At 49.3% G+C, this 19692-nt stretch overlaps 1 protein-coding gene across 1 annotated transcript; it reads left to right on the top strand.

Moving 5' to 3' along the window:
• The first annotated feature begins 1491 nt into the window (after window positions 1-1491).
• LOC122930766 lies at window positions 1492-12819 on the top strand. Its single transcript, XM_044284352.1, has 3 exons — window positions 1492-2598; window positions 2720-6051; window positions 12525-12819. The coding sequence occupies exons 1-2, from the start codon at window positions 1492-1494 to the stop codon at window positions 4913-4915; spliced, it is 3303 nt and encodes a 1100-aa protein (XP_044140287.1). The 3' UTR covers window positions 4916-6051; window positions 12525-12819.
• The last annotated feature ends 6873 nt before the right edge of the window (window positions 12820-19692 follow it).

The raw sequence follows: 19692 nt of genomic DNA on the forward strand, positions 1-19692 counted from the left end.
GCTGTACATATATAATTATATACAGGAGATGCCCAGGTTATACCAGCATGGTCCATATCACTGTATACAAGAAGATGTATAACTTACACCAGCTGTACATATATAATTATATACAGGAGATGCCCAGGTTATACCAGCATGCTCCATATCACTATATACAAGAAGATGTATAACTTATACCAGCTGTACATGTATAATTATATACAGGAGATACCCAGGTTATACCAGCATGGTCCATATCACTATATACAAGAAGATGTATAACTTATACCAGCTGTACATATATAATTATATACAGGAGATGCCCAGGTTTTACAGCAAGACACGGAGGCTCCTATTGCTATCTCCTTCTTTACTGTCCACCAATAGCAGCAAAGAAAAATTTTTTACATCACATAACGTAACCATAGTAACATCACCCTCCCCTCACAGTCCATATAACAGACGGCTCCTCCTCTCAATCCTCCTCTTTCTTTGCTGCTGCCACCAAGATAAGTACATGTTTTTTATGGCAGCTCATTTATGTTAAATCTAATTGTGCCTGTTCTATAGATTTGAGAAAAAGCAAAGAAGGTCACGGCACTCCAAAGGCTATTCAGTGTTTTTTATTTACACCACAAAATCAGCAGCAACGTTTCGACAATAGTCTTTTTCAAGCTAGGTAGCTTGAAAAAGACTATTGTCGAAACGTTGCTGCTGATTTTGTGGTGTAAATAAAAAACACTGAATAGCCTTTGGAGTGCCGTGACCTTCTTTGCTTTTTCTGGTATTTGTGGGGTCCATGAGGCCGGGACCTGACGTCACGAGCACCGCCGCAAAGCCTCTTGAATGAATTCAAGTAAGTGGTGCTGTCCTACCACTCTTTTTTGTTTGTTCTATAGATTTGGCTTATTTTAACGTGTTTGGGATTTTCTGCACGTTCCCTGTGCAGTTATTGTGTTGTGGCCTCATGGGGGTTTTCTTACCCTGGGGCCGTTTTCATTTCTGGGGGTATTTCTCTTATTTATCTTATTTGTGGTTTATGGTTTGATCCCTCGGTCTCCCCCCTTTTTTGTGCCGCTTGCGGTGTCTCCGTTCTCCCTCTGTCCCCCTTCCAGTGGATTTTTTACCTGTTCGGGCGCTTCGTTCCCGCGCTACCGTCTTCTCTATGGCCGCGAGATCTCGCGAGATCTCGGCGGCCATCTTGGTACCCCTTTTCGGCCGCCTCCCGCTTGTTCTCGCGGGATTTCGGCGGCCATTTTGGTTTTAGTTCAGTGCTTGCCGCAGGGTCTCGCGAGACTTCGGCGGCCATTTTCTTTCGTCGCATTCCTCCGGCTGTGCGGTCGCATCGTTCCGGAGCTTCGGTTTGACGGGTGACTAACCCTGCTTCCTTGCCCTGCTGTCGGCCCATTAGCTTGCCTGCCCTCAGCTTCTTGCCCCTGCTCCCTCCTAGACCCTGAGGCTAGTTAGCGGTCCCTGCAGTTACCCTATATATATTACTACATCCCTACCATGCCGCTCTCAGACCCTACCCCTGAGGCTGCAGCTCCTTCATCCCCTGTGAGGGATCTTCAGATTATGGATGACACCCAGGCAGTAGCGCTGCAGCGCTCTGTCTCTGCCGCAATTTCTGCTGCGATGGACTCAATGTCCTCTGTGCTGTCGCAGTCGATAGCACAGGCACTGGCTGGCCACCCTGCTTCAGGGCCTGTGCAGCCTGCGGCTCCTTTAGCTCAGCAACCTCCAGTTGTGAACCCTCCTGTGTCACAGGACCAATTGACTGGTGCGCCTCCGGCCACCCATGAACACGCGCATAGATCGCGTAAAAGGGCCTATCCACGCCAGGCAGAACGGGCGCGGTCTTGGAAAAGCGCTAGAGCGCATTTGATGAGTGATTCTGACGCCGAGCTTGGGTCAGATGAGGAGGCATTTGCTGGAGCTAGTGCAGGTTCAGAGGAAGAGGCTCATTCGGGGCCCAGTAACGCCCCTTGCCCCACCCCTTCTACTTCCCAAGTGAAGGATGTCTCTTCTGTAACCGTTCCTGCATCTTCCCTTATTGACCCGTTGGGAGAACCCATGTTTGACCCTGACGTCCTCCACCATCCCAGATCGGCGGAATGGCTTCCTGCAGATCACGTGGGGAAATATCTGGAGTATTGGGTCCGCCGCCCCCTTAGTAAGGAGGCGCGCAATAAGATGAGGGCTGAATGCCCCAGGCCTATCGTGCCTAACAAGGTGTGTGACACACCCGTGGTTGACCCCAAAGTCACCCAATTTCTGGCCAAGTCGGGTTGGAACCCCCGCAAGGGTCTGGACTCAGCTCTCCGTAGCTGTCAAGATAAGCTCCTGGATATCTTTGGTCCCCTGGCCAAGTTGTTTGAATTGGCGGAGAGCGCCAGATCGGATGGGTCCCAGATTGACCCGGAAGAGATGAGGGGCTGGGTTCAGCGTGCGATCTGCATCGCTGGGAATACCAACACATCTCTGTCAATAGAGAGACGCAAGTCTATCCTTTTTAAGGTGGATCCCAAATTGGCCAACCTGGCTCTTACTGAGTCCGGCGCAGACGCCCAGGGTCATTTGTTCGGCGACTCCTTTATTAAGGATCTGAGCCGCTTCGTAGGTGCTTTTACGGCCCTAGATAAGGCCCAGTCCTCCATTAGGAGAGTGTTTCAGGGATGGGTCTCCACCAGGGCCGGCAGTACTAGGGGCCGTCTGTCCGGCCGTTCCAATTTCCAAGCCCGTAATGCGGGCAGAGGCTCCTACCATCAACGTCCCGCATTTCAGGAACAGAAGTTCCCATCCCCTTTCTTCCCGGCCAGAGGTGGACAAGGGCGTGGCAGATCCTATCGAGGAAATCAATCTTCACGACGCCCTTACGGTAAGTCCTCCCCCCTCGGGGGATTCTTTGGTTCATTGCATAGGGGGCAGACTCCGTCGTTTTTCCCCCGCTTGGGCGGAGATAACGTCCGACCCTTGGGTGTTGTCCACGGTGGAAGGTTTCCACGTGGAACTGGTGGGATCTCCAGACCTCATTGCCCCACCTCCCACCTCCCGTTTCTCCCACCCCGGCACCGCCCAGGTGGATCTGGAGCTCCTTTCCCTCTACCACAAGCGGGCCATCGAAAGGGCCCCGCGGGGTTCACGGGGGGTGCTCAGCTCCATGTTCTTGGTCCAGAAGAAGGGGGGTCAGATGCGCCCGGTCATCAACCTGCGGGCTCTGAATGCGATTGTCCGGTATCGCCACTTCAAGATGGAGGGCATCCATCTACTTCGGGATCTTCTCCTGCCGGGCGACTGGTTTGTGAAGCTGGACCTCAAGGACGCTTACTTGACGGTTCCTATTGCCGCTCCTTCCAGGGACTTACTGCGTTTCCTGTGGAACGGGGAGATCTGGCGATTCACGTGTCTCCCGTTTGGCCTGTCCTCGGCCCCGTGGTGTTTTACGAAGTTGATGCGTCCGGTAGTGGCATGGCTCCGCAGTCGCGGGGTCCGCCTCATAATCTACCTGGACGACATGCTTCTCATGCATCAATCGGCCCCGACCTTGCTGGTCCATCTGCGCTGGACGACGGACCTGCTCTCCCGTCTTGGGTTCCTGATCAACCACGAGAAATCGTGTTTGACCCCGTCTCAGAGGATGGAGTTCTTGGGCTTTACGGTGGACTCCGTACTGACCTCCCTCTCTCTACCCACGTCGAAATTAGTCTCCATTCGCAAGGAACTCAGACGTGCCCTCGCCATACCGCAATTATCCCTACGCCATTTGGCCAGGATCATCGGCCTCCTTGCCTCCTCGATCCAAGCGGTGTTCCCGGCCCCTCTTCATTACAGGGCTCTTCAACGGTTGAAGATCGCACACCTCCGTGCTGGCGCTTCCTTCGCAGACACTCTGATCCTGGACCCAGAATCAAGGGAGGAGCTCGTGTGGTGGATCGACAACCTGAGGGCGTGGAACGGCAGGGCGATTTTCGGTCTCCAGCCAGAACTCACGATCGAGTCAGACGCCAGTCTCCACGGCTGGGGGGCCCACTGCAATGGAATCTCCACGGGCGGTCGGTGGTCTGTGGACGAGACTCGGCTGCATATCAACGCGTTGGAGCTCCTGGCCGGTTCGTTTGCCATTCGGAGTTTCACCAGTGGTATGGCTCACGCGTGCATTCGGTTGCGGATGGACAATGTCTCTGCCGTGCGATACATCAACCGATTGGGAGGAACACGCTCGGCGACTTTGGCCCGGTTGGCGAAGGACTTCTGGTCGTTTTGTCTCTCCCGGGAGGTCATGGTTCAGGCGGAATATCTCCCTGGCCTTCACAACGGCCGAGCCGATTGGGGCTCTCGATACCTGAAGGACAGCAGCGATTGGATGCTGGCGCCAGAGACCTTCTCCGTGTTGTCCGGATACTGGGGTCCGTTTGGGATCGACCTGTTTGCCTCACGCCTCAATACCCAACTCCCGCGTTTTTTCAGCTGGCGTCCGGATCCGGCGGCGGAGGCAGTGGACGCGTTTCTCCAGTCCTGGTCCGGGTTCCTGATGTACGCATTTCCCCCGTTCGCGATGATCCCGAGGATGCTGTTGCAGGTGCGTCGTCAGCTGGCCGAGTTGGTGGTGGTGGTCCCCTTTTGGGGGACTCAGGCTTGGTTCCCGTCTCTCCTGGGTCTCCTGATCGATGTTCCTCTTCTTCTTCCGTCTCGGGCGGATCTCCTCCAGGACCCTCAGGGTTTTCACCACCCTCTTCTGTCGGACGGGTCCCTGCGCCTGGTAGCATGCCGAATCTCAGGACGCCTGGAGAGGTCGTCGATATTTCTGAAGCAACTAGACGCCTTTTGGACAACGCGTGGGCTCCCGGCACCAGAAAATCTTATCGGGCAGCCTGGCGATCTTGGGCTGTTTGGTGCGTGGAACGGGACTTGGATCCCGTTTCGGCCCCTGTGATTCATCTTTTGGACTTTCTTACTTCTCTTTTCGAGGCGGGGAAGGCCTATCGGACGATTAATTTATTCAGGTCCGCGATTTCGTCCACGCATCGGGGTTTTGAGGGCGTCCCTGCGGGACAGCATCCTTCTGTGTGCCGTTTGCTTCGCGGTTCCCGCATGTCTCGTCCTCCCCGGCCTCGCTTCACCACGACCTGGGACGTGTCGGTCGTCTTGTCCTTTTTGTCCAACTGGCCGGGTAACCCTGATCTCACTTTGAGGCAGTTGTCGGCCAAGTTATTGGTTCTTTTTTGCCTTGTTTCCTGCAAGCGGGTTTCCGATGTTCGAGCGCTTGATCACGACGCCAGGTCCTTTACTCCGGAGGGGGTCACCTTCAATATTTCCAGACGTACGAAGACCAACATTAGGTCGGTGTCTTATCCGTCTTTTCCTTCTTCGCCGGCTCTTTGCCCGGTGGCTTGTTTGAAGGAGTACGAGTCCCGGACGCGTGCTTACCGGTCGTCTTCGGTTCCTCAGCTTTTCTTGTCCATTCGGCATCCGTTTGGTCCTGTCTCCAGCCCTACTTTGGCTCGCTGGATGAAGTGGGTTATGTCGTTGGCAGGAATTGATACTTCCATATTTACTGCTCATTCCGCTAGAGGCGCGTCGGCTACCGCTTTGGCTGTTTCGGGTGCTCGTTTGGAGGATATCCTACGTCTGGCGGACTGGTCTTCGGCGTCAACATTCAGGGAGTATTATTTTAGGCCGCCTCCTCATTTGTTTTCTGCGGTTATTGCTCAACTTTAAACTTAGCAATAGGAGCCTCCGTGTCTTGCTGTAAAACTAGGTGATTTTCCTAGTCTATGACGGAAAGTCATGGTTTTATTAAAGACACGGAGGCGAGTATTGCCCGCCCTGGGGTTCCCTCCCTTACTATGTATTTCGGTGGTTTACAGTATGATTTGCATGCTATGTATGCTGTGTCAATTCGAGATGTTTATTCTGGCGGAATCGCGTTTGACTTGCGATGTTTTATTCTGCCCATTTCTTAACCTGTCTATTGCTTTCAGGAGGAAGTTGATTCGCTTCGGGTCTCCATTGACCTATTCCAGTTATAGCCATGTTGGCTTTCGTTGAAAAGAAGATCCGGTGATCCAAGTTGCTGGTTTTCGTTGGGATGTTCCGGTGGTTCCGTGCTGGTCGTTTCCCGTTTCCAGGTTCCGGTTTCGTGTTCGGTGGTTCCGGTCATGGTGTCAGGATCGTAAAGAAAGAGGAGGATTGAGAGGAGGAGCCGTCTGTTATATGGACTGTGAGGGGAGGGTGATGTTACTATGGTTATGTTATGTGATGTAAAAAATTTTTCTTTGCTGCTATTGGTGGACAGTAAAGAAGGAGATAGCAATACTCGCCTCCGTGTCTTTAATAAAACCATGACTTTCCGTCATAGACTAGGAAAATCACCTAGTTATACCAGCATGGTCCATATCACTATATACAAGAAGATGTATAACTTATACCAGCTGTACATATATAATTATATACAGGAGATGCCCAGGTTATACCAGCATGCTCCATATCACTATATATAAGAAGATGTATAACTTATACCAGCTGTACATATATAATTATATACAGGAGATACCCAGGTTATACCAGCATGCTCCATATCACTGTATACAAGAAGATGTATAACTTATACCAGCTGTACATATATAACTATATACAGGAGATGCCCAGGTTATACCAGCATGCTCCATATCACTATATACAAGAAGATGTATAACTTATACCAGCTGTACATATATAATTATATACAGGAGATACCCAGGTTATACCAGCATGCTCCATATCACTGTATACAAGAAGATGTATAACTTATACCAGCTGTACGTACAGTTGTGTTTTAAAAAGTGAATAAAGCTCAAAATTCTTCTAGTAGCTTTTATTTCCATACACACAAATGCATTGGGAACACTACACATTCTATTCCAAATCAAAACATGAAGAAAAATATATGAAATTTGTGTTGTTCCTCTAAAAATATTGAAGAAAAGTGAATATTAGACTGTTCAAAAAAAATAGCAGTGTTTGTTTTCTTCTTTACAAACTCAAAGGTTTCACTATATAAACCGAAAAATGTTTGAGGATTTTGCTTTCCTTTGAATCACTTCACCAATATTTAGTTGTATAACCGCTGTTTCTGAGAACTGCTGGACGTCTGTGTTGCTCGGAGTCACCCACCTTCTGGCCCCTGTGAACAGGTATTCCAGCCCAGGATGATTGGACTACATTCCACAGTTTTACCTCAAGACACGGAGGCTCATATTGCTATCTCCTTCTTTACTTTCCACCAATAGCAGCAAAGAAGAAATTTACATAATCATAACAAAAATTGGATCCACCCCTCTCAGATCCTATAATAAGCAGTGTCCTCTTAGTAACTTCCTCTTTCTTTGCTGCTCCACCAAAGATAAGTTGATTCTGTGTTTCATGTGGTATTTTTGCATGTATGATGCCTGTATTTCATTACCCTGTGTGGCTTAGGGCTTGTCTATTATTCATAGTCTCTGCCCTTTGCCAGGTTTTTATCATTCCCCTAGTTTTGGGCTAGTTGCTTCCTTGTCACCTGTAATCCCCTGCGCCTATTGTGTTTTTCGTTTGGGGGTGCCCCCTCCTTTTTTTTCCCCATCCTATCCTTGCCTCAACCACCGCGTTTTTATTCAAATTTTCGCTCCGTTTTACTTGGGAGGCGCTCTGCGCCTCTCCTCCTTCCTCCCTACCTTCATCCTCTGCGCCGATTCCGCCCCGCTGGTTCCCGGCGCTCTAGGTTTCGGCGGCAGCTTGCGCTTGGTTTCCCGCGACTCCGAGGTCTCGCGGGATCTCGGCGGCCATTTTGGGAACTCCCGCCCGTCCTCTCGCGGGATTTCGGAGTTTTCTGCCGTGCACGTCTGTCGCTCGGCTCCGGTTCGGCTCCTGCTCTGCGGCGCTTGGGGTGACTAACCCCTCTTTAGGTACCCACCTCCTCGGTCTTAGTGACCCCTAATATATCAGGCATCTGCCAGTTAGATTGTCTGCCACTTTAGTAGCTTTAAATAAACTCCTAATATGTCTTCTGACCGCTCTCCTGCTGGGCCTAATCCCCCCCCATCTGCTGGGGATCCCAGCTTACCAACTACTAGTGCACAGGCCCTGGAGCTACAACGCTCAGTGTCTAGTGCTATTATTGAGGCAATGGGATCCATGTCTTCTATGATATCCCAAACCATCTCTCAGGCCCTAGCTGCCCATGCCCCTGGCCCCTCTACTCAGTTGCCTGTACTCACTAACCCGCAGCCTACCATTGAACCTCCTGCCCAGGAGACCTTGACTGGTGTGATTCAAGCCACCCATGATAGCGCGCTTAGATCGCGCAAAAGAGCCTTGCCGCGTCAGGCAGAACGGACGCGAAAGTGGAAATGTGCTAGAGCACAAACTGATGATATAGATTCGGATGTAGAATCTGATATGGAGGCTTATGCGGAGGCAAGCGGCCAATCTGAAGGGGAGATGGAATCTGAATTTCCAGATGATGCTGGCCCTAGGCCTTCCACCTCTGGGTCCGTGGGCGCCTCCGCCACTGCCCCTAACACGGTTTCTACCCTGGTGGACCCCTCAGGCATCCCATTATTTGATCCTGATTCCCTCCACCACCCTAGGTCGGCGGAGTGGCTGCCAGTGGCTCATGTGAGCGATTACCTGGAACATTGGGTGCGCCGTCCTCTTAGCAAAGAGGCGCGCAGCAAGCTCCGAGCGGAATGCCCCAGACCATTGATCCCCAACAAGGTCTGTGATACGCCATCTGTGGATCCAAAGATGACCCAGTTCTTGGCTAAAACCGGCTGGAACCCCCGCAAGGGGTTAGATTCCGCAATTAGGAGTTGTCAGGATAAACTCCTTGACATCTTTGGCCCCCTCGCCAAAATTTTTGAGATGGCCGAATCGGCCAGAGCGGACGGCTCTCCGATAGATCCGGAGGAGCTTACTGGCTGGATACAGAGGGCCATTTGTATCGCGGGCAGCACAAACTCCTCCCTGGCCATTGAACGGCGTAAAGCCATTTTGTTTAAAATTTACCCGAAATTGGCCAACCTGGCACTCACTGAGTCAGGAAGGGATGCTCAGGGTCTGCTGTTCGGGGATTCCTTTATTAAGGACCTCAGCAGATACGTAGGGGCATTTACCGCCCTGGACAAGGCCCAGTCCTCCATGAGAAGGGTCTTTCAGGGACGGGTCTCCACTAGGGCCGGCAGTAGTAGGGGCCGTCTGTCCGGCCGCTCCAGTTTCCAGGCCCGCAGCTCGGGCAGAGGCTCCTTCAATCAAAGACCGCCCTTCCAGGACCAAAGGAATCCTCCTCCGTTCTTTCCGGCCAGAGGCGGCCAATGGCGTTCGAGGTCTGTCCGGGGAAATCCCAATTTCCGAAAGTCCTTCGGTAAGTCTTCCCCCAGTGGGGGCTTCTTTGGTTCCTTGTGTAGGGGGCAGACTCCGTCTTTGTTTCCACGTTTGGTCCAGCATTACATCAGACCCGTGGGTTTTGACCACTGTACAGGGGTTCCACATAGAGCTCACGGGTTCACCGAACCTCATTCCTTCTCCCCCACCACTTCCCCTAGCCCCACCAAACAGAGAGCTCGTGGACTTAGAGCTGTTTTCCCTTTTTCAAAAGAGGGCGATAGAGAGGGCCCCTTCCGCCCCGAGGGGCGTGCTCAGCAACATCTTCCTAGTTCAGAAGAAAGGTGGGCAAATGCGTCCGGTTATAAATCTCCGGGCCCTGAACTCCGTGGTGCGCTACCGCCACTTCAAGATGGAGGGTATTCACCTCCTTCGGGACTTACTGATCCCAGGGGACTGGATGGTGAAACTGGACCTCAAAGATGCCTATCTGACGGTCCCGATAGCCGCTTCGTCCAGGGATCTCCTGCGCTTCTTGTGGAAGGGCGAAGTGTGGCGCTTCACTTGCCTCCCGTTCGGCCTTTCTTCGGCGCCATGGTGCTTTACCAAACTCCTGCATCCGGTCGTTGCCTGGCTGCGGAGTCGGGGTGTACGTCTAGTCATCTATCTGGACGACATCCTCATTATGCATCAATGTCAGGCGGCCCTGCTTCGGCACCTTCAATGGACGTCGGACCTCCTTTCGGCTCTTGGTTTTCTACTGAACCCCGAGAAGTCCTGCCTCACGCCGTCTCGACGGATGGAATTCCTGGGCTTCACGGTGGACTCTGTTGCGGAATCTCTCAGTCTCCCGTCAGAGAAATTGCGGACGATCCGCAAGGAATTGAGACATGCCCTTTCAGCGTCGTCCCTGTCCCTGCGTCACCTGGCTCGCATTATTGGCCTGTTGGCCTCCTCCATCCAGGCGGTGTTTCCAGCCCCCCTCCATTATCGGGCCCTTCAGCGCCTGAAGATTGCTCACCTTCGTTCCGGGGCCTCGTTCGCGGACATGGTGGTTCTGGATCAGGAGGCTCGGGAGGAACTTCGTTGGTGGTTAGACAACTTGGAAGCCTGGAACGGCAGAGCGATCTTCGGATTTCAACCGGAATTCACGATAGAGTCGGACGCGAGTCTCCTGGGCTGGGGTGCCCACTGCGAAGGTGTCTCCACCGGGGGTCGGTGGTCGGAGGCCGAGAGCCATCTTCACATCAACGCTCTGGAACTCCTGGCGGGCTCGTTTGCCATCCGCAGTTTCTCCAATGGCATGGCGCATGCCTGCATCCGATTACGTATGGACAATGTGTCGGCGGTCCGCTATGTCAATCACCTGGGCGGCACCCAGTCGGCTACCTTGGCGCGACTGGCGAAGGAGTTTTGGTCCTACTGTCTCTCCAGGGACATCATGGTGCAGGCGGAGTACCTTCCGGGTCTACACAACGTCCGGGCGGATCGGAGTTCCCGCTGCTTCACGGACGGCAGCGACTGGAGGCTAGCGCCGGAGATGTTCTCCACGATCTCAGATACCTGGGGCCCTTGCGCCGTGGACCTCTTCGCGTCACGGCTCAATACTCACCTTCCCAGGTTCTTCAGCTGGCGCCCGGATCCGGAGGCGGAGGCGGTGGATGCGTTCCTTCAGGACTGGTCTTCGGCTCTGCAATACGCGTTTCCTCCTTTCGCCATGATCCCGAGGATGCTGCTGCAGGTTCGTCGTCAGGTTGCGGAGTTGGTGGTGGTGATCCCCTTCTGGGGGACTCAAGCATGGTACCCGGTTCTCCTGGAACTCCTGACGGACGTGCCTCTCCTCCTTCCGGGTCGGACGGATCTCCTCCAGGGCCCTCTGGGTGCTCCTCACCCCCTGCTGCTCGACGGCTCCCTTCAGCTCCTGGCGTGCCGGATCTCCGGACTCCCGGAGAGGTCGCAGGCATTTCGGAGGCAACTAGACGCCTCCTGGACAACGCTTGGGCTCCCGGCACCCGAAAATCTTACCGGGCAGCTTGGGGAGCTTGGGTTAGCTGGTGCGTGGAACGGAACCTTGATCCCGTTTCGGCGCCTGTGACCCATTTGCTGCAGTTCCTTACATCCCTTTTTGAGGCGGGAAAGGCTTATCGGACCATTAATTTGTTCCGTTCAGCGATTTCTTCGACTCATCAGGGTTTTGATGGCGTTCCGGCGGGTCAACACCCTTCGGTGTCACGCCTGCTACGTGGATCGCGCTTGGCTCGGCCTCCTCGGCCTCGCTTCACCACTACGTGGGACGTTTCCCTGGTCCTCTCTTTTCTCTCTGCGTGGCCTGAGAACGCGGCTCTTTCTCTCCGGCAACTGTCTGCCAAGTTGTTGACCCTCTTTTGTCTCATTTCTTGTAAGAGGGTTTCCGATGTCAGGGCTTTGGATCATGACGCTAGGTCCTTTTCTCCCGAGGGCGTCACGTTTAACATTACGCGGCGCACTAAGACTAATATTCGGTCTGTCTCTTATCCCTGTTTCCCGTCTTCCCCGGCGCTCTGTCCGGTAGCCTGTTTGCGGGAGTATGAGTCGCGTACTAGGACTCACCGCTCTGCGGACGTTCCGCAACTGTTCCTCTCCATCCGCCATCCTTTTGGCCCGGTGTCTAGTCCCACGTTGGCGCGTTGGATGAAGTGGGTCATGTCCCTGTCTGGGATTGATACGGCGGTCTTTACCGCTCATTCGGCCAGGGGCGCGGCTGCCACTGCCCTGGCCGTTTCGGGGGCTCGTTTGGAGGACATCTTGCGCTTGGCTGACTGGTCTACGGCCGCGACGTTCAGAGAATTTTATTTTCGTCCGCCCCCTCATGTGTTTTCGTCGATTATTGATCAGCTTTGAACTTGCAATATGAGCCTCCGTGTCTTGAGGTAAAACTAAATGATTTTCCTATTTCATGACGTAAAGTCATAGTTTTATTAAAGACACGGAGGCGAGTATTGCCCGCCCTGGGTTGTTCCTGCCCGCCCTTTTGTGGTTTTAATTTGTTGGACTGTTTACATTGTCGATTCTGGTTATTTATTACGTATACTTGCATAGTTGTATTGCTGACTGTTTATGGTTCTGTTTTCAGCGACCTTATAATGTACGACCGTTTCCTGGGTCGGTTTTTGTTCAATTTTTGCCTGCCTCTTACACTGGCTATATTATTTGCTTTGTTTCAGGTTGAAGGTTCCACGAAGTATGGACTTCTGCGTTGCTCCCGGTTTCCGGAGGTGTTAGCCATGTTGGCTTGAGTTCTACGGCGTGATGGACCGGTTGTTTATCATTCTCGGGTCCAGTTCCAGTTTCCGGTTTCGGTTCCAGTTCCGGTTATGAAGTTGGTGTTTCGGTTCCAAAGAAAGAGGAAGTTACTAAGAGGACACTGCTTATTATAGGATCTGAGAGGGGTGGATCCTTTATTGTTATGATTATGTAAATTTCTTCTTTGCTGCTATTGGTGGAAAGTAAAGAAGGAGATAGCAATACTCGCCTCCGTGTCTTTAATAAAACTATGACTTTACGTCATGAAATAGGAAAATCATTTAGTTCTTCTCTATTTCTTGGTTTTGCCTCAGAAACTGCATTTTTGATGTCACCCACAAGTTTTCTATTGGATTAAGATCTTGTTGGTCTGGAACCAAGATGTTGCCCGTTTACTGGTGTGTTTGGGGTCGTTGTCTTGTTGGAACACCCACTTCAAGGGCATTTCCTCTTCAGCATAAGGCAGCAGGACCTCTTCTAGTATTCTGATGGATTCACACTGATCCATGATCCCTGGTCTGTGATAAATAGGCCCAACACCGTAGTATGAGACACATCCCCATATCATGATGCTTGTCCACCATGCTTCACTGTCTTCACAGTGTACTGGGGCTGAATTCAGTGTTTGGGGGTCGCCTGACGAACTGTCTCCGGCCACTAGACCCAAAAAGAACAACCTTACCTTCATCAGTCCACACAATGTCTCTTTAGGCCGTCAATGTGCTCTTTGGCAGATTGTAACCTCTTCAGCACATGTCTTTTTTTCAACAGTGGGACTTTGCGGGGGCTTCTTGCAGATCGCTCAGCTTCACAGAGGCCTCTTCTAATTGTAACAGTCCTCACAGGTAACTTTAGACCTTCTTTGATCTTCCTGGAGCTGATTGTTGGCTGAGTCCTTGCCATTTTGGCTATTCTTCTATCTATTTGAATGACAGTTTTTCGCTTACTTCCACGTCTTTCAGGTTTTGGTTGCCATTTTAATGCATTTGCAATCATTTTAGCTGAGCAGCCTATCATTTTCTGCACTTCTTTATATGTTTTCCCGTCTCCAATCAACTTTTTAATCAAGGTACGCTGTTCTTCTGAACAATGTCTGGAACAACCCATATTCCTCAGAATTTCAGAGAGAAATGCACTGTAACCAGCATGTACAACATTTGCTGCCTTCCTTCCTTAAATAAGGGCAATAATTGGCACCTAATTGAACCCCACACTGCTATTATTTTGAACATGCCTTTTTTAATTAGTGATTCAATTACACAGAATCAGCAGCATGCATGCTATGACTTTTGGATTTCTATTACTCTATTACACCTGCTAGTAAATTATTTGCCATGTAAAAAAATCATTTCTACCAAAAACAGTGAATGATCAAGTTAGTGATGTCTGACTGCTATTATTTTGAACACAACTGTATATACTTATATACAGAAGATGCCCAGGTTCTTCCAGCATGCTCGATATCACTATGTATAAGAAGATGTACTTTTCAAACAACTTCTGAGAGGTCACTTTAGATGAACCTGAACAAATTTGTAAATAACATTGATTAAAAAATTTTGTTATCCACCCTAAAAATACTTCTGAAATCTCTGTCACTAGGGCTCTCCCTTCTAGCAATTTTGCTGTCCACTCCCTGTTGCTCAGTGAATCTCATCCTTGGCAGCACAGATGGACTGATGGACATGGGCGCGTCTTTCTTCACTGGCTGGATCTGGAGCTCAGTGCAGAGGCCCCTTCCTCATCCAGGGCTCAGAGCTTGAACACTGCAGAATGACCAGCACCTCGGACTGCTGCTTTCTGTGTATAACAGCCACATCTTCTCTCCAGTGCATAGTAGGTGCATTTCTTACTCCATTAATGAAGTGCATGTGTGCTTCTGCAAGTGTTGGTCTCAGCTTATTAGTCAGCATCCCTAATTGGATGGACTCTGTTTCAATTTACATAGTCCTTGACCTGTCTATGCTGTACTTAATGAGGATCATTTACATATATATACGTCACTTTTGTTTGGCGTATATCAGGCACAGATTCCGTCACACAACATCTTGTGGCTGAATCTATGACTTCTTTCATGCTCACGTAAGGTCTAAAAAAGGGAGCATGGTGTGGGCAGGGAAGGGCCGGCAGGTCTGTCTCATTCATGATTTTCTACGCCTGGTTAAGGCATAGAAAATGGTCTAAATCTAAGACAGCAAGGAAGCTGTCTTACATTAAGAATCGGCTCTAGATGCGCCAAAATTATATAGAGGCCAGCACCTATATAGGGGCAGGGACTTATCAATATCAGCGTCTCAAACGCGGGTCTTAATAAATGTGCCCCAATGTGTTCTGGATCTTTCCCCTCATAAAATTTCCCTCTACCCCATAAACTTCTGTAATTCTTTTCCTCTAGCTATACTGTCATGGTAATGTGTATTCTGAGTCCTAGATCTCCTGGTTCAATTAGAATTGGTATTAAACAGTCCTCCTCATCATGCTGTTCACATTTTCACATCATGAGATCAAGACGACACCTAACAATTGATGAACAGTACTTCCCCAACGCGAGGCTTAAAGGAGGATATTCTCAGACAGAAGTGGTCATTAAGCTCAGAATGTCACAGAGTGTCATCAGTAGGTTGTATCAGAGATACAGAGAGACTGGAAGAGTCACAGAAAGGCAGAGAAGTGGACGTCCTTTGGCCACATCCCACACTGATGACCGCTTTATTGTGAACAATGCCCTGCGGAACCGAATGATGAATGCCACCCAACTGCAGGCACATTTAAGGGAGGTGAGAGGCACCCAAGTGTCATGTCAGACCATTCAAAACCATTTACATCAGAGCAGTCTGCGTGCTAGATGACCTGCAAGGGTACCTGACCACACCACTAGGCACAGGCGTCATCATCTTGCATGGACCAGGGAGCATCTACTCTGGTTGAGGGACCAGTGGGCCTTGGTGCTGTTCACTGATGAAAGTCGATTCATGCTGAGCAGAAATGATGGCCACCAGCGATGTTGCAGACATCAAGGAGAGCACTATGCATCAGCAACTGTTGTCACCAGATGAGCCTTTGGCAGTGGTGGTGTTACAGTGTGGGCAGGTGTGTCTAGTCAATGCAGAACTGTCCTACACTTTGTGAATGGTACAGTGACAAGCCCATTCTACTTGAATAACATCATTAATCCATTCATTGTGCCTCTGCAGGAACAACACAGACCTAATGTCATCTTCATGGAGGATAATGCTCCAGCCCATCGAGGTCGCATCATTAGGGAACGGCTGCTGGAGACTGGGGTACCTCAAATGGAGTGGCCTACACTTTCTCCAGACCTGAATTCCATTGAAAACCTATGGAATCAGCTGAGTCGCCGTGTAGAGCCTCATAACTCTGTACCCCAGAACCTTAATGACCTGAAGGCCACCCTTCAAGAACAGTGGGATGCCATGCCTCAGCAGACAATAAGGCTGCCTTGTGAACAGGAGACGTCGTTGTCAAGCTGTGATTGATGCTCAAGGCCACATAACAAGTTATTGAGACACTGACATTTGGTGGGGTATACCCAGCACTGGGGTCGGCTTTTGTTTCAATAAATTCTTTGAGATGAGGAAATCACCATTACTGCTTCTACTTAAATACCCGACTTTCCTGGTATAATATCACTGGAGCCGGAACTTTTTATGTTTTTTATAAATTTCTCCTGAAAGCCAAATATACACTATTCTAACTTTTTGAGAGTAGTATGTATCATATATATATATATACACAGTACAGACCAAAAGTTTGGACACACCTTCTCATTCAAAGAGTTTTCTTTATTTTCATGACTATGAAAATTGTAGATTCACACTGAAGGCATCAAAACTATGAATTAACACATGTGGAATTATATACATAACAAAAAAGTGTGAAACAACTGAAAATATGTCATATTCTAGGTTCTTCAAAGTAGCCACCTTTTGCTTTGATTACTGCTTTGCACACTCTTGGCATTCTCTTGATGAGCTTCAAGAGGTAGTCACCTGAAATGGTCTTAACTTCACAGGTGTGCCCTGTCAGGTTTAATAAGTGGGATTTCTTGCCTTATAAATGGGGTTGGGACCATCAGTTGCCTTGTGGAGAAGTCAGGTGGATACACAGCTGATAGTCCTACTGAATAGACTGTTAGAATTGTTATTATGGCAAGAAAAAAGCAGCTAAGTAAAGAAAAACGAGTGCCCATCATTACTTTAAGAAATGAAGGTCAGTCAGTCCGAAAAATTGGGAAAACTTTGAAAGTGTCCCCAAGTGCAGTCACAAAAACCATCAAGCGCTACAAAGAAACTGGCTCACATGCGGACCGCCCCAGGAAAGGAAGACCAAGAGTCACCTCTGCTGCGGAGGATAAGTTCATCCGAGTCACCAGCCTCAGAAATCGCAGGTTAACAGCAGCTCAGATTAGAGACCAGGTCAATGCCACACAGAGTTCTAGCAGCAGACACATCTCTAAACAACTGTTAAGAGGAGACTGTGTGAATCAGACCTTCATGGTAGAATATCTGCTAGGAAACCACTGCTAAGGACAGGCAACAAGCAGACGAGACTTGTTTGGGCTAAAGAACACAAGGAATGGACATTAGACCAGTGGAAATCTGTGTTTGGTCTGATGAGTCCAAATTTGAGATCTTTGGTTCCAACCACCGTGTCTTTGTGCGACGCAGAAAAGGTGAAAGGATGGACTCTACATGCCTGGTTCCCACCGTGAAGCATGGAAGAGGAGGTGTGATGGTGTGGGGGTGCTTTGCTGGTGACACTGTTGGGGATTTATTCAAAATTGAAGGCATACTGAACCAGCATGGCTACCACAGCATCTTGCAGCGGCATGCTATTCCATCCAGTTTGCGTTTAGTTGGACCATCATTTATTTTTCAACAGGACAATGACCCCAAACACACCTCCAGGCTGTGTAAGGGCTATTTGACCATGAAGGAGAGTGATGGGGTGCAGTCACCGGACCTGAACCCAATCGAGATGCTAAGCATCTCTGGGAACTCCTTCAAGACTGTTGGAAGACCATTTCAGGTGACTACCTCTTGAAGCTCATCAAGAGAATGCCAAGAGTGTGCAAAGCAGTAATCAAAGCAAAAGGTGGCTACTTTGAAGAACCTAGAATATGACATATTTTCAGTTGTTTTACACTTTTTTGTTATGTATTTAATTCCACATGTGTTAATTCATAGTTTTGATGCCTTCAGTGTGAATCTACAATTTTCATAGTCATGAAAATTTAGAAAACTCTTTGAATGAGAAGGTGTGTCCAAACTTTTGGTCTGTACTGTATATACTAAATAGGACAATAAACTGTATATATATATATATATATATATATATATATATACACACACTACAGAGGACAGTATACTGTATATACAGTCAGGCCATAAATATTGGGACATCGACACAATTCTAACAAGCAGGAACTGAAGACAGTTGCTGTAGAGGCCTGGCAGAGCATCACCAGGGATAAAACCCAGCATCTGGTGATGTCTATGCATTCCAGACTTCAGGCTGTAATTGACTGCAAAGGATTTGCAACCAAGTATTAAAAAGTAAAAGTTTGATTTCTGATTATTATTCTGTCCCATTACTTTTGGTCCCTTAACAAGTGGGAGGCACATATGCAAACTGCTGTAATTCCTGCACCGTTCACCTGATTTGGATGTAAATACCCTCAAATTAAAGCTGACAGTCTGCAGGTAAAGCACATCTTGTTCGTTTCATTTCAAATCCATTGTGGTGGTGTATAGAGCCAGAAACGTTACAATTGTGTCAATGTCCCAATATTTATGGACCTGACTGTATACTAAAAAAAAATCTGAAGAAAAATCTGAAAATCTCTCCCAAGATTCAATCCAAGGATCTCTACATGCTAAAAACAGGCCAGCCCATCCCCACCCACACCACATCCACTTTTTTAGACCTGGTGTGAGTAGGGGGGGAAAAAAAAAATCACAGATTGCGGTGCAAATAACCTTTTGTGCCGCAATCTGTGCCACAAATATGACATATTTCTGATCGTAAATTACCCTCATAGTACATAGTGTATATGATATGTAGATGCTAGGAGATAGCTCTGCCCTCCGCATGCTGATATCTAGCCCTGTCGATAAAGAGGAGGGGAAGTGTGCAAAGCAAAGAGAATGTGACAAAGCAGTGCTCCAAGGACTCAGCCCTGCCTTCTGGTGCTCAAAGTTACTAATTTGCATATGAATAGAAAAACGCTGATCTATTATCTTATCTATGTTTAGCGTACAGACAAAAGAAAAGTATTGTTTTAATCAGCATGATGGCCCCTACCAGGCAGTGTGCCAGGTATAATAGGGTTAATCATGCTGACAAAACATCTTTAACCTGTAGGATACAAACTCCGTACATGTATGGCACTGGAAACTGGGACAGAAATCCCAGCGCCATACAGCTACGGTGCTCTGATCGGGCGAGCGCAGGAGCTGCGCCCACCCGATCAGCTGCAGGGGTCTGGCAGTCACTGATAGCCGGGACCCCTGCTATATAGGCGCCTTAACCCTTCCTTAGGCATCGTGGCTGCCTACCGTGAGAGCCTGTGAGATCCAGCCCCCTGGATATCACAGGCAGGAAGCTGTAAGTGTATTACAGTGAGTAATACACTTAGGCCTCTCTCACACGAACGTGGCGTGTGAGGGCCCGATAAGATGCAGGTGTGTTGCGGTAAAATGCGCAATTTTTCCACGTGAGTGCAAAGCGTTTTAATGCGTTTTGCACCCGCGTGAGAAAAATCGCCATGTTTGGTACCCAGACCCAAACCCGGACTTCATCACTGAAGTTCGGGTTTGGGTTAGGTGTTGTGTAGATATTATTTTCCCTTATAACATGGTTATAAGGGAAAATAATAGCATTCTTGATACAGAATGCAAAGTAAATTAGGGATGGAGGGGTTAAAAGAAAAAAAAGTTAACTTACCTGCTCCATAGCTGCCAGTCTCTGTTCTATCTTCAGGACCTGGCAAAAAACCTGTGGTGACGTCACTATGGTCCAATCACATGGTTCATCACCATCGTGAGGGACCACGTGATTGGATCATGT

This window comes from Bufo gargarizans, chromosome 1, assembly GCF_014858855.1.
Source record: "Bufo gargarizans isolate SCDJY-AF-19 chromosome 1, ASM1485885v1, whole genome shotgun sequence".
In the NCBI taxonomy this organism is placed as follows: domain Eukaryota; kingdom Metazoa; phylum Chordata; class Amphibia; order Anura; family Bufonidae; genus Bufo; species Bufo gargarizans.